This window comes from Hydractinia symbiolongicarpus, chromosome 14 (genome assembly GCF_029227915.1).
Source record: "Hydractinia symbiolongicarpus strain clone_291-10 chromosome 14, HSymV2.1, whole genome shotgun sequence".
NCBI lineage: Eukaryota > Metazoa > Cnidaria > Hydrozoa > Anthoathecata > Hydractiniidae > Hydractinia > Hydractinia symbiolongicarpus.
In genome coordinates, this window is record NC_079888.1 from 2,280,660 (window position 1) to 2,304,284 (window position 23,625).

At 34.2% G+C, this 23,625-nt stretch overlaps 1 protein-coding gene across 1 annotated transcript; it reads left to right on the plus strand.

Moving 5' to 3' along the window:
- Nucleotides 1–6,031: 6,031 nt before the first annotated feature.
- On the plus strand, nucleotides 6,032–8,129 carry LOC130625051 (uncharacterized). The gene is made up of 3 exons (XM_057440134.1): nucleotides 6,032–6,045; nucleotides 6,489–6,588; nucleotides 6,726–8,129. The coding sequence occupies exons 1-3, from the start codon at nucleotides 6,032–6,034 to the stop codon at nucleotides 8,127–8,129; spliced, it is 1,518 nt and encodes a 505-aa protein (XP_057296117.1).
- Nucleotides 8,130–23,625: the final 15,496 nt, after the last annotated feature.

Genomic DNA, 23,625 nt, shown 5'->3' on the forward strand with positions numbered 1-23,625 from the left:
TCTTTTTTTATAAAATATAAACTATGCCACTCTCCTCCTTTGCCACTTTTCGTGTAGTTAAGTAAACAGAAAAACCCAGTGTTTTAATAAAAGATTTTGTAACCCTGGAGGAGTAACAAGATTGTATTGACAACACTAATGATGATAAAAAATAGTCTCTTGTGGAAAAGACTTTTATTTTTTTTATTATTCGATGTTATCTAACTTAATGAAAATCTCTTTAAAAGAAATGCAATGTATATTAATAAACTATTAAAAGCTGTTACTAAATTGCTGACATCAGCACGACGAAGAAAAGGATACACACGTAGCTGCTGCATGAGAATGCAGAGCGCTTAAAGAGATACGCACACAACAGGAAAAATAATATTCTAACATGCTATATTCTCTTTATTCACGTGCTAAATTTATCCAAACTAAGTACCTTGTAAGTGCTGCTACAGAAATCGCTAGAATACAACACGTGAAGCTGTGTTCTTGTCCCCAGGTTCTATAGGTCCCTGAATCGTTATTACGGAGTGATAATCACGTTCATCACAAACGCAAAATGCACTGAAAATTTGCGTAGATTTTGAATTTTGTGAAAGTTTCGCTTATGTGTAGTTAAAAATATCCCAACAAGACTTGAGAAAAAACACTAGTTTTTTAACAGCTAACAAGTCATTTCTTACTCATTTTTGATATGCGACTCTTTTTCATAATTAACACAGCTTAAAATGTCCAGGAGAATTAAGGGAACCTCTCAGACTGTTACCACGCAGAAAAATGCAAATACCGTTATAGGCTGTCATTTCTAAATGTGTTTTGCATATATTTAAATATAAAGTTTGTATAAGATTAAAGCCCCGGTCTGTATAGTTGTTGTTCAGAGAGGCACTTAAGTCTTGGCTAAAGAATGTCCAAATAATGGACTCGGTGCAACATCAATATATTCATTTCGAAGCGACAGCATTTACGACTGACAATAAGGCGAGTGTATCGCACAAATCACCACAGCTTAGCTAACAAGTAGCTAGCAACAAGATAAGTTTCGACGTGACCTAATGTTCTGATAGGACAAAATATGTCAACAACCGAGCTCAACGATGGAAGAAAATAAGGTTGGTGGTTTCTACAAAACATAGAGCCAATTTGCCAACAATATAACCCTGCCATCTCGTGCTATAAACAAACCTGGTCAATCGATCGTTCTTCCGTGCGTTACATATAGCTCCTTATGCTATGCGTTAGCTTTATGATAATTATCAAAGGTTTTATGGATTTTATGTTATATGAATATAAATACTCGGCAGGACATGTTGAATATGGAATAAAAGTCAAAATGCTAACAAGAGACGCTCCAACAATCGTGCTTAATATTTTTATCAATAAGAACGAATTAACAATGTTTTTAAATTTAATATTTGTGATGTTTGTTGATAAGCTCTAGTTGGGAACAGTGTTCATTAAAATGAATACTCGCTAGATAATTAATAAAATAAAAATAGTTTTTCTTAGAAAGTGGAAGCAAAATCATTACAAACCTGGATTCTCCTTCTTTTCTATTTAACTCTCAAAAAACACGCTATACAGCTAAACATTATTTTTGTATCGCTTGCTAATGATATTGTTGTTGTCGTTGATTTCATTCAATTTTTCCCGCCACTCACACGACAAACTCGGTCTAAGCGCTCAAAACGAACAGACAAAGTATTTTTAAGAACATTTTCTTCAAAATACACAAATGAGTAAGTTACTGGAGTTCGTAAGCGCAAATTGGAACTTTTATGAATTTATGAGTGCCTGACGGGTTAAAGACCAACACTTTGACTAAAGTGCAGTATATATTTGGAGATGCACGTTAAACGATAGATCGGAGAAGACACGTCAAACTAAGTTCTTATACTCGTGTAACGAAACAACCGGCAAGCCAATTCTTAGTACTTCTAAGACTTATAAAGTGATACGCATTCGAAGCACCAATTCTTGCCTATTAATCTTTAGGACCGCGCGAAGCATCATAGGGCCCAATAGTAAGATACACATTTCTTTTTTTCTTTTTGTATTTTGTGTATTTGCCCATTGGCAGCAGACGCTTTGTAAACATCATTTAACACGTTGGGCGAAGGCATCTTTATATTTTTATAAATTATTTTCTGATTTTTTCTGCATATTTTTGTGTTTGAGCTATGGAATAGAGGAACAAACCGGATCCTGAATCGTATTTTGATATAATTGCGTTACATAACTAGCACCTACGTTCGTGAAAAAGTGTCCGCTAATCCAAATATTCTTTGTGTCATTAGCTATACGTGATGACTTTATCAAACTCGTACACAGCGCTTCTTGCATTTCAAGAATCGAAAAAAAACAGTAGGCGAAACTTTGAAACTGTTTAGTTTGAAACTGTTATTTTTTCCTCAAAGAAGTCATTAAAGTGTGTTTGGCTTAACTTTTCCAATTTTGGATCTTCTTTTATGGAGACAGTATAGTCATAGAATGGTTTTTAGAAAGTAATTGATAAACTTGATTGATACATTAATGTGAAAGTAGGCAAATGTGTCACACAAACAAAGCACCGCGCCGCAGGAACCTGCGTTTTCAGTGTGAGTTTTTCTTAACCCTATTCGGTCCGGGGGGGGGGGCGGATTCCGCCCCACCCCCCCTGACGGTTTTTTTTAATAACTCCTTATTGCTATGCTATATGGCTATGAAACTTACCGAGTTTCAATATTTATCTATTAGACACCTGCATGCCATTTTTTAGGTCGCATACCTTTCAGAGGCTTTGATATTGGCCATTACTCGAAACTGCCCCCAAATATCTCTATAAAATCCGTATAATAGGGAAAATTTAATAACTCCTGTTAGGATTATCCTTAGAACTTGAAACTTGCAGCACAACTTTGTTTTATTAAGAAGAATTATTTTGCATAATTTGGACACGTGATTAACCCGATTTCCCGATTTTTCGGATTTTGCACGAAAATCGGAAAAAACGAATTTTCGGGCAATTTTTAGCAATTTTTTATACGATCCACGTAAAAACCGGAAAATATATTAAATAACTTTTATTTAGCTTTCAGAAACTTCAAACAGAATGCAAAAATCTGCTCTGGAACAAATTTCAAGCTTCTAATGACGTCACAGAAAATGTGCTGACACAAGCCGTCCCTTCCCCCTCCCCCCCCCCCTTATAGTATGTTCAAAAACCCCGGACCGAATAGGGTTAATCACCCAACAATGCTAGGCGACATTTTTTACGTTCGAAGCGCTTTTTTAGCCCTTTCAAGACAAAGTATTTGAGAACATAAGTCTCAAAATTTAAGAACATGTTAAGATTATTATAACGCTTTGTGAAGCTTGACTACGATTTTTTTTAAAAAAATATAACCAATTATAACAAATCGAAGTGCTACATTCTGTAGCAATTATCACCGAATTACGATAATACCAAAATTTACAGAATAACCGCCCCTGCTGAATAAGCACCCCTGCTTAATTAACTGCCCTGCCAATTAGGCGCCCCTCTAATGGCTGAAATTGAATAAGCTCGGGCTCCTGCTGGGCACTTATTCGTCATTTACGGTAAATTAAGAACATCCTAAGAAAATTTATAGACTGCATTTCGAAAGCGTTAAAAACATTGCAAGACTTTCTTCCATTTCAATGTTTTTATAAAAAAAGGACGTCTATATATAAATAACATTTAAAATATTTTGCAAATATTCTTTAAAAAAATAAAAACTTTAACTCGATGTCTTTGAAATTGATACAGAAATGTTTGGAAATTTTATGATATATATAAATCCTTTTACGTAACATTGAACTTCTGAATGTTTCATTATTTAGGCATTACTCTTACTCTCTTGCTCAATGTTTTGAAAATGCTGACGGCGAATGTTTTGATAAAGGCTGATCTAATTAAAATTAAAAAATAAATTAAAAAAATAAGGGACAATAATACAATTGTAGCATAAACTGAGTTAACATCACGTTACTATTCACTTCAATTAATACTCCATTATTTAAAAGCGTATATAATTCTTTATCAGGCTAATACATAATTATTTTATCATTTTGAGTAAAACATTGCTAGGAAGTGCAGAATTATTTAGTGCAAAATTGGGGTTTTCATGGGATACTTTAACAGTATTTCATCATGTAACTTATTCAATTTACGTTAGTGTCAATCTTAACATTTTGGGGTAGTGCGAAACTTATTAGTGCAAAGTGCCATTTTGGGGTGTTTGTGCAAAATAATTAATGCAATTCATAAAAAGTTTCACTCTTTTTTATTTCACACTTTTTTATACCTTCAACAAGTTGACGATGGAGATATTTTCAAGAGTCTTTGCCAAGGACAATGGCTGGAAAGTCCCCTTTTCACATGAATCAATACTTTTTAAAACACTAGAGGTCAAAAAAGTGTATTTTTCATATGGTAAGTTTGTCCATATTCCTCCTCTATCCCTTCATCCAATTTTAAAACCATCAGGACAAAAAACGTATATACGAGACAGGTAAAGTATAAATACATGAATTTATTGACAGTGTTCACAACATATTTCATACGTGAGAAAGACTAAAAAAAATTATTACTAGTTGTGAAAATATTTGAATTTTTTAGTTATACTTCTTTGGTAAAACACAATTTCAGTGAAATATCATTAGAAATACAAAAAAACATGTTTTCGTCCAAGTTTTAAAACCTGCTTTTATTTTAATATGGTCACGTTTTTTCATAAAATCGGCTAAATTTTAGCAGATGCTGGATGTTCTTATTTTTTACGCTATTTCAACCTCTTTAATTGTATTATATGAAGCAATTGTAGACTCATTATATTTGTTGTTATAGTCTATGAAGGCATTCAGGTTGATTAGCTTCTTAATATGCTCTAAGTTTTGGCAAAATCTCTGCCTCAACGTTCTTATATACTAGGTCCTTATAAAAAAGTGTACCCAAATAAACCTCAATTATATAAAGTCAAACGTTTCTATATCAATTTATTTCCCGGCGGCAAAAAATTGCCAACATGAACAACCATTTACCTGCTCGAAGAAGGCGAACTTGTGTCTCACGTCAATTTCTATTTCGTTTGTAACGGCATGCTCTCATAAAAAAACAGTTAAATTTTGAGAGAAATTTATGAGAAATGAGAACAAAACTGTTGTAAGTTTAAGTCACACCCACCTGCAATAAAAACTATGTCGGCGAATACATGCTAACGTGAATCAAGAATAACAACCTGGCATTCGCCTTGGCAACTTTTAGAGTGTCGACATAAGGTTACGAAAAACATATACGCACGTTTTCCAGAGTCAATGTGTTACGGTATATGATATATATCTCACTTATAATATAGTTGTGAAAAACAATTATAACATCACAATCAATATTTTAATAAAATCATCGCGTTATGAAATAAAAAGTAATAATAAAAATAATGACTCGTACGAAAATAACTTGACTCAACCGACCTACTAAGTAATGGTCGGTGTCGATTAGGAGAAATAATTGTTAGACATATTCCTAGAGAACTTTCCCGTTATACTTGGTATGCTATGGCAGGAGGAGCGAAATTCAAAGCTTTTGTTAACGATGCAAAACAGAGGCCATCCCCTTACTTCAGGGTGGGCTTGAAATACAAATCAAAATGGAAGTAAGCTGGCTGAACAAACAAAAACTTTCGATTTACACAGCAAAAGTTGCAGAAGTTCAATATCCGATGTATTTGGATTATGTCGACAGCTCCAAAGCTATCTTGGAAGAACTTGTTGGCCATGAAATCGAAGATTCAGATAACGATGAGGAAGTGGAAAGTGACAATGAAGAAGAAAGTAATTGCGAAGAAGCTGCTGAAAACTGTAGTGACGATGAATGTATGATTACTCATTAGTTATAATTAGTATTTCTTTTCGTTGAAAATTTATTAAAATCTAGTATCCGTCTTGTTCTTTTCAGGATAACATACCTCTGCGAGAAATAGCCTTGAAATTTAATCGATGCACAAAAATAAATTTTAATTGAGGACAAAAATGTATATATATGATGTATATGATAAGGTATGTATACAATAGGCAGTTTTTAATCTTTTTTCGTTTTTTTTTAGATCACAAATTAAGGGTGGTTTAATTAACACGGACCAGAAATTAAGGGCGGTTTAATTAACACAGACCAGAAATTAAGGGCGGTTTTTATTAACGCGGTTGGAATCAACCGCGCTAAAAACCACACAGCGTTAATTTCGTGTAATAAGGTATATTATAAGTGAGATATATGCTAGCTTTTGCCCGCATTAAGCATGAACTTGTCACAAAATAGTCGTTTTATGCTGAAATACACATAAAGTTATTTGAATACAGAGAAGTACATATTCCCTTAATGGTCATTGAACATTGCGATTTTAATTTGAGTAATTAGTGCAATTTTTTTGACCACCTTAAATGCATTCTAACTTAAGTGCTCAGAACAAAATTTATTGTAAGAGAATTGTAATTAATTGTAGAGATATAACTAATATGTATTGTCATCTAATGAAGCTCAAAAAGAGAGTAGAAAAAGAAGTAAAAACCACAACAAAATTGTATTCATATGTAGTAGAAATTGTATGACATTAATAGGTTTTGTTATATATTGTTATATATTGCATATGGCATAATCACTCGCGTTTTAAAGGATAATAATTTCGAAAAAAGAAATGTATTTATTCTTAATAAAACATTAGGTTATAATAAATTATTAGAAAAACGTTACAGAAAAGATTAATCAGAAGATGAAGGAAACATGTGGGCAAAAATGGTGTAGACAACGAAGAAACACTGAAGTTGTATGCAACTTTATTGCATTTCTTACAGGATTGGATTATGGTGTTGTTATTTCCACTTTGGTTCTTTACCTAAAAGATTTAGTGCAAGTTGATAATCCAAATCTGTACTACGCTATTGTAATAGGGACTTTCTCTCTGAGCTCCATATTAGTTGGAACTATTGGCGGTCATATTGTTGATCAAACCAGAAATTTGAAGATGTTTACAAATTTAGTTTTATTGTTAATGCTAATTGGTAATCTTTTATATGTCATATATCTCCATCCAGCGTTTTTAATTATTGGAAGATTTCTCGCTGGTTTTGGAGATTCATTTTTTAGTGGTTCTGCTGGCGAGTTGGTTCGCTTGCATAACCGGAAAGATGCAACGAAGGCAATTTGGATTATTTCTGCAGCATTTGCCATTGGATTTATCAGCGGCCCGGCTTTTGCAGTAATATTTAAAGGAATTAATTTCAAAATTGGATCATTGGTTGTTAATTACTTAAACTTTGTCGGAGTATTCATTGCTGGTTTATCGTTCATTCTAATCTTCAGTTCAAACATACTATTGCCTGATGAGCCGCTAGATTTAAATTTTGTCGAAAAAACAGAACCAGAAGATGATCAAAATGACTCGAGCTATCATAAAGGTGAAAATAGCAAGCCTGCGAGAATAGAAATGGAAAATCTTAATGTTGTAAAAACCTTAGCAACCAAACAAGTGATTTCTCTTTTACTAACAGACAAGGACGTTTTGCTTATATACATTACATCGCTTATTTCCATGTACAGTAATTTTGGCTTGGATATTGTTTTACCATTAATAGTGTATGAGTTACTGGAATGGAGTCAACTTGCATTGACAGTAATACTAATTATCAGTTCACTTACGTTCTTTGCCATGCTGTGCGTATTTTCAAAATTCTGCACAACAGATCGAAGGGAATATCATGCTTTTTTAATTTGCACGTGTTGTTCTTTAATCTGTTTGGTTGTTATATTAGAGTTTAATGTGCTAACACGGAGTTTTAGAAGAGATGTTTTGCTGATAACTGTATTTGTCATCTGCTACTCTGTTGTTTGGTTCCCTGAGCAGGTATTTATGAAAAGCATCATAGCTAAGATAGTTCCTCCAAGTATCCAAAGCTTTACCCAAGGTTCAAGGTCCGCAATATCAAGGTTTTCTGGTATAATTTCTGCGATTACGACACCGTTGCTGATGCCATGGATTCACATTTGGGCTTTTGTTCTAATTATTATGGTTACATGTAACTTGGTTTGTTTAGTAATCAGAGGAAAGTCATTGACAAACATTAAGGTTATTTCACGAAAAAAGTGAACATTTAGATTGTTTCAGTTTCTGATAAACGAGCACACAGATATACATATTAAGTTTACTACCATATAAACTACTCTGAAATTCCCACCAACAAGTCAACACCCAAAACAATTCCAAACAGACATAGCTGCTTTTGGTCATAGTCCAAAGCGACTATAATTTGCCAATTGAAGATTAGATTATTTACAATCTGCATTCTTATAATTTGCCAAGTGAAGATTAGATTATTTACAATCTGTATTCTTATTAATTGTAAACGAAGCGAAGCTGTCCTATTGGCCTTTTAGGTAACAAAACTAGAAATTAAAAAAAAGATTGCGAAGCATTACGCAAGTTGCAAGCAAAATTGAAACCAGCCAATAGTTGTCCCTAGTGTTTTTTGTTTCTCTTGATATAATACGGCGAGGTGCTAAAGGTGGTTTCCACTTTTCCGTTTGGTAGCAGACACGGGAACGGGAACGGGAACAGGACAGAAGGGAAAAATCAATTTCCATTAAATGAGAACGGGAACGGGACAAGCAGGAAAAACAAACTTTAAACGCGCCAAAATTCAAAACATATACAAATATGGTAGCCTTCATCAGTAAACTGAGCAGAAGAACTTTGTTATTATTATTATTCTATCATTTAAAATCTTCGTTGTAGGCTCTACATCTAGTATTCGAGAATTCCTCAATGAGGTGAATTTCATAGTCTCTTTCGTGTTGTTGTCCCAGTTCTAGTTTTTGATGTTGTAGTGATGTAGTATGAATAGCTGCCGCTGGTCGATATTCTTGTTCTAGAGTTTCTGCTATAGCTCTGTTATTACTAACGAGCAGCTCCATGCTCTGTTCCTGTCGCAAATACCTCTGCGTTATACAATTCCGTATCAAATTCCTTATCTGTCTCTGTGTACTCCGCCATCTTGAAATAAGTTTATTTTGACGAGCGTAGAAAAGCAACATCAGCAAAAAGATAAAATGCTACGCTTGCAAAAATACTACAATCTGATTGGCCCGTAAATGTTACGTAGCGGGAAAAAGTTGAACTTGATTTAACTTTTTCCCGGAACACGAAAAGAAATACTATTTTAAATACTTTTAAAAAATAAAATACTTCCAAAAAATAAAATACTTTTAAAAATAAAATACTTTTAAAAACCAAAACTGAATATCGTAGACGTAGAAAACCCTGGGGACGAGGTTGTAAAATAAACTCGCCGCGGAACAACAACAACTCGTTGTGCAAAAGTAGTGATGTTTTGGCAAGAATCCATTATATATATGCAGAATATTTCTTTTCAGAAGGTACAACAAACTTAGATCGCGCGAAACTAAACAAAAACGATTAATGAGAAATTTCGTAAAACCCCTTTCCACAGAATTATAAAATTAAATATGGATAATAATCACAATATTGTCATTGATGAAGCTTTTAGCGCCAAAAATCCATGCAAAGTTATACTTGTATAAAGTTAAAACCTTTATTCGGTAAGAAATGCAATACATCGAGTTGTGCAATCTGTAGTGTGCCGAAATGTCACGAATTAAGGGGATGCGCGTCGTAAGATACACTCTTTGAGCCGGAGAATAATACTCGGAACGCAGATAACAATAGAGATTTTCGCGTTAACGATTTCGGAGATGAAAAGGCGAACGAAGCAGCTTGTGGGTTGTTTTTTTCACGAAAAAATAACGGCATTAGTTATGAAAACCGATTTCTTGAAGCAACGGTATCTGCTGCAATAGGTTTCGAAAACTCACGGGAAACAATAAATCTACAGAAACGAAAACAATTTATTAACTTTATCAAGATTTATAAAACAGCTTCGAATTTTTGACAGAAAAACAATAACAACGCGGTATGAGGTTTCGCTTTCTTCTTTTTTTCTCACGTATTGAAAGATAACATCTCTCCTCGCTCTAATTGTACGCAATCTGAAAAGAAACAGAAAACATTTCTCTAAATACATTAAAATCCAGTCCCTTTGAGGGACGATATTTAGAGCTAAATTTCTAAACTACAAATATATCATTTTTTGGGACAGAGTGCTCAAAAAGTGTTTACTAGATACAATATGCTTGATATAATTAATAAAGTCATTTTGAGGGTTGTCTTCTTTTGGGGATCGCTAGTTCAGTCGGCAGAGCGTTCACTTCCTATTTATATGGGTTCAATCCCACGTTACAGTTGTTGCTTATTGAACAGAAATTTAAAAAGCTTTCTGTAGCTCAAATGGAAGCTTTTTAACACTCTAGAACCGTCTATGTTGTACCTCCTGGAAAAAAATTGACAGGGTAAATTTATTGGAATTAATGAGGCTAACCACATAAAATATAGATCACTACTTTTTGTGGCCAAGATAACAGAATTGAAAGCACTGTTTTTCAAATTGTATTTAAAAGTTTGCCCAAGCTTGCCCTCATACTTATGGCTCTTTTGGCCAGTTGACACGCACACTAATCTACCATACTGAACACAAAAGTTACGAAAAACATGAAATTTGATTAAGGTCTATTATGTGGTTTCACATACTTAAAAGGTCATTTAGAGTAGATTTTACGTATCATAACTTAACTGTACCACATTATTGTAAGCTCATGAAACACAATGCAAAAACATAGGGTTGTAAAGAAAATGATAAAGCCCTGAATATTTTTTATTTTTTTAAATTTTTTTGTCCAAACTTAATTTCCCAAAAACAATAATTACATTAACGGTCGCCACCATTATTGAACAAAAGTCATTCGTGACTTTACACGTCGTATATAGCTCACTTCTTGAAATATTTATAGCGAGGTTTGAGTGTTGAAGAATTTAACAACATGTGAAAGTACGTAAACAAAGTAGAACTTCCAGGTAAAGGCACCGTTTGATAAAATAATTCAGATTTAAAACATATATCAGTAAAAAGACTCCAGCAGCAACAGTACAAAAGTTTTTAACCACAAATGAGCCAATACCTTAAAGAATGAAGAGGTATATTTAAGAGGGTGCTGATAAGCCGCAAAGGCACGCATATACAAGGGTGACTTCGGGCGACTTTGCGAATAAAATTGGCGGTTGTCCTCCAAAATCGCCAGAAGCATTCCCGAAATGCAATTTCTTGTAACATACCATCATGCGGACGACAGTTGCAAGAAGGCGCTTGAAGAAAAAGGAGTTAATAAAGTTTATATATAAGTTATTTATAAAGTAAATCTTATCAAAACCATCAAAAACAGTTCTTTTAAAAAATTCGCTACCACATAAGTTTATTTTAATTTTTATAGTTTTTTGAACCATTGATGGTTTATGGGCAGCTTCGTGTATATTTTTCCCTGTTAGTTTTGAATTGTTGACTTAAATTTATTTTCATGATATAAAAAAAAAAAGAAGCAACTTGAGTTTTAGGAAATATTTAAAAATTGTATAATAAAATTTAAAAAGAAAGAGTTTTGTTAATACTTTATGGATTGAATTTTCTTCTTCTGACTGTAGCTAGAGGTAGCTAGCTAGGTAATGATTCCATTAAAGGATGACGGCATTTTCCATGGTGGCCACAGGCACCACAAAGTAATTTAGTTAGCTAGCTACATCAAACCAAAGAAAAAACGTAAAAATAATTTTCAAGTCATCCATACCTTCGCAACTCACTTTTCTTCTGCTGTATGAAAGGGATACCACAAACATGGCAATTCAAGCTGATAATTTGGTACTTCAAAATCTTCTTTTTAATGAAGCCATAAATATAACATGTTCTTGCGCATTATAAACGTTCAAATTAATATAGTGTGCCTTCAGAGAAAAGGTACAAGCTTTCCAACTCGAAGTATTATGAGAAATAGCATGCCAGCTAAGCCAATTATTATCAGGACTTGGTATAAACTATGTATATGTGTCAGTTCTGTAAAATACACGATAATTCAAATTACCATATAGCCGTTTTCTGATTGATTGAGTGTACTTCCCAGTCTTTTGCTCCCGGCAAACGGAAAATCGTGAAACCACGGGAGGGGGGCTACGAAAGACAAGGGCAGGGGGGTACAAAGCCTATTTATTGGCATTTTTAGCTAAGTTTTATTAGAGCTGCTCGGTCCAAACTTATTTGTTCTATTAGGCAAAAAAATAATTTAGTTTATCAAATCGTCAAGGTTACAGTGTCCTAATATTCTGTACCATGGTTTTAGGTTCTTTAGACGTTCTTGTACAGGCAATATAATCGTTGGCGTTGTTTCATTGAAAAGGTTGTTTCAATTGTTGCGATAAGATTAGCATGGTCATTAGAGAAGTTGACAACAGCACCCTTACGGGTCAAGTTTCCATCTGAATTTTCTATGTAAGTTGTTGCTCCACAGTCTAGAAGTAATGTTTCACCACCATTCATTTTCATGCTGAAGTTTCTTTTATTGTAGATTTTAAATGCGAAAGATTGACTCTGATTAATTGCATTCATCGATTTGGCCTAATAGGTGTGATGAGGACCTAAGGACGGTACACCATTCCTTTCATCATGGACATTTGTTAACTTGTGTCCAACAACACCATAATTTTAACAGATAAGTTGTCTTGATGGATACTCATTTTGTCCTTTCATAACAGACTCATTCTTATTGCCTTCTGGTTTTGTCAATCGTGCAGTTTCAGTTTCATCAAAATTCCTCAAAGCTTTCTTGAATTCATAATATGTATATACTATTCCTGACTGTGTAACGATAAAAATAAAGGCTTTGCACTGGTCGAAGAGTCCCTTTAGGACCATTGCGATTAACAAAGCATTACTGAAATTCTCCTTGGTTTGCTGTTACCAGCATAAAAATCCCTCTGTATTTTCATATAAAAGAAACTTGACCCAGCTGTAAAAGAATTTTTGTCAGATATAACAAGGAGAGTTCAGCTTATCTCGTTCACTATCTCAAAAGCAGGATCGTATCAAGACATCGATAGCGGAACCCAAAAACTTCAATGTTGAAGAACCAAAAACAGCCAGCACTAACGACTTTTTTTTAACCAAAAACAATAGTCCACCAGGACCACAAAGTGATGATCCAAAGAAGAATCAAGAAGCTGGATACCCAACTAGAGATAATAAAGCTCCAACACCATATACCGATTACCACTACGGTGGTTCTGAAGACATTGTTGCTATATAGACGTTCCGGACACATATGGTGAAGCTATTCAACAAGATGATGCATATCAATGGACAAGTGCGATGGAAGAGATCAACTCTTTCAAGCTCAACGATACGTTTATTTAGACGCTATTGCAGCAAGTTTTATGCTGGCTATGTGGTGCTGTTTGCTCTTTTTTATGCTTGCTTAGTCTTAAAATGGTTAGCTATATCCTATCTATGTTCTATTATTATTCCGGCTCAGTCGGTAGCTTTATGCTAGCTAGTTTCTTGTGTGAGTGACAATGAGAATGGGTTAATATATCTATCTATAGCTACATATCTAAGGAAAGGTATGCCGACTTAGTCGCAACTGAAAACGGCACACATGAAACTTCATTAGCTACAACATCGGAATTTGTATTAGAGAAAAAGTCAAGAGATACTACGTTATTTTTCAAGCTATTGAAATATTTCCACTTAAGCAGTATCCCTTTGTGATGAGTTTTTTTGTAGTTTCATTGTCTAGTAATGTTTTTTCTTAAAAAAAATTTACTTTAAAAAAAATTGATACAGGTCTTCGCCATTTTAATACGACCAGCTTTCTCCTGTTCGTTCCAGACTCGTCGCCTTGATAAAATCTTTTTTGTGGCGCAACAACTATTTGACACACCAGCGCCAATCAAGTTTCATATCGGACCAGCCTCCTCCAGGGTCATGTTCGTAAAAGCATTTACACCAAGCCAATTCAGAAAGTAATGTTTTAAGTTAAAATTGTCAACTTTCTTATTTATGTTTTTTTTGGAAAATAAAAAAAAAAAGTAGCAAATTCATCATAAAAAATAATTATTTATAAACAGGTTGTCTAGACGTCTATGTGGTTCTAAAGTGTGTATACCTTGCACCTTAACCTTTTAAATGGTCCGTTTATTACATGCCACTCTTCAATAATTACAGGGGGTTAAGCTTATTGAATCGTTTAGTAGCCCCTTTAATTACAAAATCATACTCAAATTTAATTGATTATCTGTCTCTAAAACGGCACAAACACTTATGTAACCATAGAGATATTAATAAAATTATTATTATCATCCTTATTAATATTTCCACGATATAACTAATCATCTTTCAGATAAAGAAGTCACACTAAACAGTTACAAATACTTGTTATCTATAATACTTGTTATCTCTATAATAATAGCCGTCGTCTGTCTGTCTGTTCAAAAGGGTTACCGATATTCCTTTGATCTTTCCGCGAATTTTTAGAAAACCGGGGGTTGTTTAATGGAAAACTTTATAATTAATTGAACTAAACTCAAGAAATTAATTTATTACCTTAATTAATTTAATTACTTTAATTTATTGCCATAAGTAAGAAAAATAAATTTAGTGATAAAAATGAATGCATTATTTTAATGCGCCATTTTTAATAATAATTACCCCCGTGACCCCAATCGCCGTTTTCGCTCAGAAGCTACAGAAAACAAATGGGACAGTTTACTGATAGTTTTACTGACTTTGTTTTGACCGCTCGCACATAATACACCAATCAAAACGCTTAATTGTTTAAAAAACCAATCCAAGACTTTCGCGGCCTGGGCATGCCAACGAAGAAACATGAGGACCGAAACATGATGGCCATTTTAGTTATTAAAGTAATGGTGGTCAGTGATGTTTGTAAGTCTGTTTCGTCTTCTATAAGCTTTTTATTTTCGTAATATTGTTTTTTTGTATGTTCTAAAAAATGTTAAGATAAATATATTGTCACGTTTTTAGTCACGTACACATCTTAAACGCACCAGTTTTAGGATTTTTGGCTAGGAACGAAGATTTTGGAGGCTAGCTAGCTAGAACCTTACTTATTACTATTCTGTATGGTATAACATCTTTTTATCCTACCCACCATTTATTTTTGTGTTGTGACTGTAGCCATCTAGTTAGCTCCTATCTTTGGCAAAAAATTGAGAGTATAAAAATGCAGTTTGGCTACAACAATTCTTAAACAAAAAGTGTTATGCTAAATGCAATTAGCTAGGTAGCTACATCTTTTATTATTTTTTCCTGAAAGCTTTTTGTGCAAATAAAATGACTGCCAGATTATTTTAGCTGAACCGGTAATGACAGGCTGTTCCCTGTGTTTTCAATAAAACCGAAGTTGCAATGAATTTTTTTTGGAAAAGGGGTATTACGCCTATACGCCTGTTCAACTCAGTTTAACTATACTAAGCGGTTAGCCCAGTGTTAACAACAGACTGTTGTTTTTGGTAAAGGCTGTTACGTCTATGCACCATGTACAACGTGGTTTACCTGACTTAAGGGGTCAACCCAATGTGACAATTCATTTTTAAAATTTCTCTGTCTGTACGGATGTGCAACAATGTTTACCTGGACTAACTAATCAGCCCTGTTGTGTTTTTTTTAAACAGAGTCTGTGAGAAATTTTTTTCCAAAGGTGTATTATTCCTATACGCATGTGCGACATGGTTTAACTGTAGTAAGCGCTTAGCCCAGTGTCACGATAAATTTTTTAACTTTCACAAAAACTTATTCTGCAAAATAAAATAATATTGACTGATTGTTTTTGCTATGATGGGGTACCGAATATTGTTTGTAAACTGTGTTTTTATTTCAGCTATCGTTGCGGAATTATTTTTTGAAAAATATGTTACAGTTGCAAGACTATAATGGTGTATGCGCTTCACTTAATTTACGACATACTGTATACCTGTACTAAAGCGCTCCCCCTGATCGTGTGGCACAGTTTACGGCTCTTATTAAGCGTTCCACAGAGTGTTCAATGTCAGGTCACAACTTGACTTTGGCTTACCGCGACGTTTTGACACTGGGGTAAGCCAAACGCGAGACACGCTTAAGTGGTATAAAAAGGATGGGCAGACCCGTGGATTTTTCTCCGGGCCATCAATTATCTACAATATAATGCCTATATACGTCTGTCCGTCCGTCCGTCCGTCCCTCTGTGTGTCATGCAAAATGGTAGGTTAGCTGGGACGGGCAAACCCGTGGATTTTTCCACGGGCTAACAACTGGTCTCTTTAATAATAGCCGTATTCCGTCTGTCTGTCTGTGTGTCCGCGAAAGCCGTGTCCCGTAACGGAAACACGAAATTTTTAAAATGCGCACCAATACCAAAGGCGATATATTTCTGTCCACTTTGTTGCAACGGGTTAATTTAAAGGACGGGCGTCCCCGTGGATTTTTCCACGGGCTAACGACTAGTCTCTATAAAAATAGCCGTCGTCTGTCTGTCTCGTCGCGGGCCCTCGCTAAGTTAGAAAATGATGTTACAGAAACACGAATATCAAATGCGATATATTCTTATCCACTTTGTTGCCACGGGAAAATTCAAAGGACGGGAGAAGCCGTGGATTTTTCCACGGGCAACGAATAGTCTTTATAATAATAGCCGTCGTCTGTCTGTCTCTGCGCGGACCCCCGCTAAGTTAGAAAATGATGTTACGGAAACACGAATATCAAATGCGATATATTCTTATCCACTTTGTTGCCACGGGTAAATTCAAAGGACGGGCGAACCCGTGGATTTTTCCACGGGCAACGACTAGTCTCTATAATAATAGCCGTCGTCTGTCTGTCTCTGCGCGGACCCCCCACTGAGTTAGAAAATGATGTTACGGAAACACCAATATCAAATGCGATATCTTTTTATCCACTTTGTTGCGACGGGTAAATATAAAGGACGGGCGAACCCGTGGATTTTTCCACGGGCAACGACTAGTCTATATTATAATAACGTCTGTCCGTCCGTCTGTCTGTCACGCAAAATGGTAGCTTAGCTGCGACGGGCGAACCCGTGGATTTTTCCACGGGCTAACGACTAGTTTTACTAATTCTTTTTAATATCGAAGTGTCGTCATAGCAACAAGTTTTATTTAAACAATTTTAAATCTGTCACTCCGGACAAATAGTTTTATACGTCTTTCTTTTAATTGTTTTTATCAATTGTATTACTCTCTTATGTTAATAACTTGTACATATTCCCACCGGATTTACAAAGTTTTTTTAAAAAATTTTTGAAGTAGTCTATCACTGTACATTTGATAATCGTTCAGCGTGAAACTGACAGTTATGTACTTTTAACTTATTTTCAAATACATTGAATTTTAACATCACTCTACTTTACCTTCGTTGGTATTGAGCACTTTCTCAACAGAAATAACTTTTGAAAACTAATTCTTTTTGTTAATTTTCTATGCGTGCACTAAAAATATAACCTTGTATTTGTACTGCTTAAGTCTAAAATACACGGTAGGTTTAAACGGACCGTTTAGTTATAGGAAAAAACTAAGTTTAGTTGCAGCTAATACACCTGTCTCGTTAAGTTTTTTCAAAAGCTCTCTTTTCACAATGAATACCAAAGTAGAAGCACGTATATCTCCCGTCGCAGTAATTGATAAAGCAGCAAGAGGGGTAATAGTAGAAGAAAAAAAAGCGGTTGTGGTTAAAAAAAGAGAAAATATGCTGAAATCTTTAGTTTAAACAAAATTTCAACAATCATTCTGTTCATTTCAAAAGAAAAAACTTAGCAAAAGGTTGAACATGTCCACTTTTTAAAAACACTTATAAGACCGAAAAAAGTTGTACATCTTTCTTGTTTACGCGTTAAGTTTTTTTTATCTTACATTTAAACGGTCCGTTTAAACTTAACGTGTATTTTAGCCTTAAAGATTTGAGCATAATCAGTCGAAAAGATTTATTGACGACGTACTCACCATAATCAAAGGATCTCATCTAGAAGAGTTCCATGGACACGTCAACGGCCTACATCGACAAATCAAATTCACTGTTGAGCTTGAACACGATGAAAGTATCGCTTTCCTGGACACTTTGGTAAAACTCAAGAATAATTCCATTTCAGTTTCAGTGTATCGTAAACCAACACACAAGGACCAGTACCTTACTTCGAATCAAACCATCAGAAATCTTTCAAAGAAAGTGTCATTTCTGAATCGTGCCAACAGCGTAGTCAGTGACAAACAGGAGAGGACAGAAGAAATTCAACGTGTAAGAAAGGCATTAATCGCAAATGGATACAGTCATAAAGTCAATACGCAAGTAGAAAATAAAATGAAGAGAAAATGCAACGGAGACAACAAGGAAACATCAGAGGAATTTATCGCATCAGCATTCCTACCCTTCGTAGCAGGTACTAGCGAGATCCTTCGTCGAGTTTTAAGGCAACACAAGATCAAATGCATTCTTACCTCTAAAGACACCCTAAGAAGCACTTTGTCTAAACCAAAAATAAACCTGCATGCAGTGTATATAGGCGAAACAAAAAGAAAGTTCAAGCAACGAGTACAAGAACATATGCGCGCAGTGACAAACGGAGAAGTGAAGAAAAACGAAATTGTGGACCACAGCTGGAGCAGAAGTCATCAGTTTAATTGGGATAAGAGGCCAGGAAGATTAAAGAAACCATCAACAGTGTAGAACGTAATAAACACATAAGCAACATCTCGTATCAACTTCCTGAGATTTGGTTACCAGCCCTACGGAAGAAGTAGTTACTGTAATTATCAGCTCGTTTCTGATTGGTTAATTTTTATGAATTTCGATCCTCTGCAATTATATAAATACATGCTCAACATCATTTTACATTGCCCGATGATGGGAGAAGGATCTCCCGAAACGTCGCCTAGTAAACTATCATGTTCAAGAAATGATAATTTTATCAACATACTTAACCTGTTTATTTAAATCTGAATTTTTCCAACTTACATGCAACCCTTCTTTCAATTTGAGTTGCCATTTTGTTTGTGCATAATCTAGAATAGAAAAAGATTCAACAGTGGCATTATCAAAACATTCCTCTTTCTCTCGAATTTGTTTGTACACATGAGAGTTTTTGTCTCTCTTTAAATGTTCGTCAATTGATTTAAAAATTATTTATAATTCTTCATGATATGAATTTATGGTGAAAGTTATATGTGTCAGCATAAACAGTTGAGAAAGGAAAATAAATAAAGGTTTTGGGTGCCCTTACGTGGTTGAAATTATTAAATAAAACAATACATTTTCAGCTAAATCAAAGGAAATGAACACGTCTACTTTGCTTGTTACGAAAACACGGAGACAGTGTCCGTATTATTATTATAAGGGATATACAAGGGTAAGAGTGTGTTGGTTTCAGGGATTCATCACTGTTTTCATCTTTCCATCGCTGCTATAGCCATACGATCTGAAAGCAAACGTTGAAATTCACAATGAGGTAAACAAAAAACCATGCCAGAACAATGAGAAAATAACTAAAAAAGGGATTCGATTGGCAACCATATAAAATGCGTTATCAACGTTAACTTTGGCGGAGTTTTAAAGCTAGGAATGTCATTCCTATCTAAGTAACACGTAACGTGAACTTCTCAAAGTCACAACGGATTTAGGACATTAGGACACTGGGTTACATCCAAAATGTTAAAGGTTGTGGATTTGTTTCACGCCAGCATGCTCTATTTCCACCATATTTCGGATCTTTTCGCGTGGTCGGATAAATTTTTCCACAATGCAAATATTGTGGAAAGTGCACCTGGCGCGTGTTCGACGTTAGTTACTCTGCCACAGTAAGACTTTTCAGCACTGGCCAAGTGATAATGTTTGCCAATTTCGTGAAAGAGCTGCAAAACAGACAATTTCCTAAATATTATTTCTAAGGTTGCGGCCTATGGCGTGGTTAACCCACTCTTTCTACCCTTTTATTTTAAAAATTTCCAAAAATAACAGTCAAACTTCCTGCAGTGGAAATACCTACTAAATTGAATATTTTTTATCTATTAATTTTTATTTAAAGAATCCTTTCCACGTTCCCATGCAACAATGGCAGTGTTTGTTGCAGTGTACCTGGCACTATATATTCACTACATTTTCAACAAAGAGTATGTCTTGGTCAAGATCGTTCTATTATCCTTGACTTCGAAAGTCAAGGATAATAAAATAAGCAAATTCTGTAAGGTCATCTACGAAATCGTTAACGTTAGGACCAACTTCTGCGGGTTGTACAAGTCGATGTATTACATATCTTTCGGAATACTGCTAAAAGTGTAATTTTGTATTGCACTCTTTACTTTTATCATTCTGTGGGAAAAGGCGGTACAAAATTTTAACACGCGTTATTCGTTTTTATTAGTTTCGCGTAATCTATTTTCCTCGCACACTTTGAAAAGAATATGTTCTGTAGAGCGTTCATTTTCTTACCTCATACCCAGGGTTCTTCTACGCTATGATATTTAATTTTGATGTACTTCGGAAGAAGTTAGCGCCAAAGAAACAAGAAGCGCTAGGGCAAAGTATTGGATAGTTTAATTTTGCTTGCAACTTGGGATTGCTCCGCAACCTTTTTTTTAATTCTTAGTTATTATAGGCAAAATATATATCTATCTGTCTATCTAACATTATGTACAATGCATGCTTAGCTACCTGTAAACATGACCACAAAATAGATAATTATCTAGGTAATTACAATGACAAATGTCACGCTCATTTAAGCCGTGAACTTCAGAGATTTTTCTCCCGCAAGAAATTTGTGAATACGTCAGCGAAATTTCAAGATGGTAGTTGCGGTTGCGCATCAAAGAATTTTTTGTTTTTGATTTGTATGCCTGATTGAGTTCGAACAAAAGATCTTTTGAATTGTGATTAAAGTTTTATTTTTGGCTTCGGAAAGTTTGACCACATGTTTGGGAATTTTGATCAAGCAGAAACAAGGAAGAAGGAACTTCTGAAGTATGTCGGTGGCTCTTCAGAGAAAAATGGAATCATTTTCAAAGTTTCGGTTTGTCTATCCCAGGATAATGCTCAAATAATCGCGTTCAGAAGTTTTTTGAAGAAATTAATTGCATACTCGTAACGAGGAATACTTGGTTAACCTTCTAAAAAACCCGACTCTTACTTACATATTTTTTTACGAGATATGTGAGTCCAAAGTTTAGGAATTTTCGTGGTCGTTGAAGTCAATCAAAAAGTCAAAAAATCAACATGGTGTCATTGCAAATGGATTATTGAAAATTTTCCAGCAACAACTAAAGCTAAGTACTAAGTATTATACTCGTGTTAGAATTGTACTAAAAAATATATACATTTTCACTGGCTATCATAGCGAATAGTGTAAATCATTCTTCGATTTAGAGTTCTTTTTTAATTTCAGGGATATAGCTTTTGCATATTGGTTTTAGTTCCAAATGGTGTTGTTCCATAATGACACACCGTATTCATGCTGCTGGTCTCACACTACTATATGTGCTTCTCAACATATTGAACTCAGGGTGAATGCTCTTCCCACCTTGTTCACCATACAATCCCAAACCGATTTTCCATTATAAAATAAAATCTACAACATGATTTTCCAGCATTTGTAGTTTTGGTGTAACAGATTCACCTGGGGAAGTTTTCATCGAGAAACTCATCAAAGTTTTGATAGCTGTACCTGAAACAATATCTTAAAAATTGACAAGAATATTTAAAAAAGATTTAAACCCCAAAGTATTAAAAAAAAATGGTTCCCTGTTCAAAAATTGTTCATAACGATAAATATTGATTTTAAAATGGATAGCATAACACACACCTGATTTTCACAAGACTGATATTATATGGGGAAAAAAGTAAAGCTGAATGGATTCTCGGTCTATATCAGTATGACGAAATCCCAAATTCACTACCAAGATAGGAATGCTGTTGCATAATTCCAGTATATTTTTCACCTATTGAAAATTTTTTTATGATGTATGAACAAGAAGATTGAAATTCATGTAAACATACTTTGCAATATTGATTTTTGTAAAAATTTTGTATAGTCACTCAAAACATCAATTTACCTTTAACATTTTATGTACGTCATTACCAATAAAGGATTTTCCATTCTATGCTTGACTTCAACGCCTATTTGCTTCAATTTTGTGTCTAATGACTTTACACAAGGCCCCGTGTTTTTCTCAAAATGTTGTTTTCATCCAAATCATTAATTTGTGCCAACTGAAAAAATTAAGAAGAAAATAATCATCATATACTTTATTTGAATTTTCCTCAGTGTGATTTTGTTTCAAATATATATATTTGTATAATTGTTACTGATAATGCATGCTTTATAGTGGGCAAAAATTTGTATATAGGTACATAATTCAAGTGTAAGATTGGAATCCTGCCCTATGATAGAAGAGAATTACCTTTTCTCTCATTTTATCATTCAAGTGTTTCAGTCTTGGATGATAGATGCTCAGTATCTCCTCTTCTTTTTCAGGTCTTCTTATTATGTTCATGGTAATGGCATCATTAATAAGATTAATTTTGTTGTGGTAATCTTGAACAAGATATTCCAAGTCGCGTATTTTAATTTGTGTCGCCACATATGACTCAAAGCTTTCATCTGTCAATGTTTTGTTTTTGATTGCGGCACTGCCTGCAATCTTGACATCCAAGAGATGACATTGATCTTCTAGCATATTGAAAAATTTCAAATATGCTAGAAGATCCAAAGGAATTTGTAGTGATGGTAGTGCTACTTGGAGAGAAAAAATATGTGAAACTTATTCTGGCGTTTCAACTTTCTTTAGTCAAATAGAAATTACTAACTTGATCAAGAGGTATGTTAAACATAGCATCGTCATTAACATTATTAAATTTTTTGCGTTACTTTTGTCGCCACGAAATCTTGTTAGGTCACTTTTCAGTGATTCCAAGGTCGTTCTTTTTTTTGTCCTCTTTTTAATGGAGGTATTTTCATTTCCTTTGATGATATTTCACAAAAAAGGCAGCAATGACGTCCTGTAGAAAATGTAATTGAAATATTGAGTGATTGCAACATAATTTAAAATGATTTTTTTTTCAAACATGAATACCTTGATATTTATTTGTCTAAAAAATATGCAGTATATGCATAATTCATTTTTTCAAATTCATGAATTGCTGCCTTTTTAGCATTTGTTTTCAACATTCTAGGAAATATATATTGTGGTATATTTTAGTATTTTTTATAGTTTTTATGGTTTTTGCAATTTTTTATTACTTTATGAGAATATTTTTTTCATTGACATTTCATTTTTTGTTTTGTTTTAAGTTAACCTTATTTACGGTACCGTAAATTTGCAAAAATGTGTATTGGTATATATGTGTTAACTAACTGAGTAAAATTTAGTTAACCTGTAGTAAGCTGAAGTTGGCCTATGATGAATTTGTTGCGTTTTTGAACAGTCCTTTTACTTAATTCTGTTGTTTTTTTGGCTTTTGGTGTCGATGTCAAGACCAGGGACTATTAAAAAGTATATTTATATAATTTTTTTTTTTTGGGACGAACTAACATGTTGGTGATGTTGGATTGAACTAATGTTATTCTTACTCTTGATCTACCAGTCATAAACTCAATGCAATTATTTGGTAATGTTGACTGTGCCAATTTTGTTT

Coding starts and splice junctions, on each gene's coding strand:
- LOC130625051 (XM_057440134.1), top strand. Junction 6,589..6,725: donor ATTCATATGTAGTAGAAATT/GTATGACATTAA, acceptor ATAAATTATTAG/AAAAACGTTACAGAAAAGAT.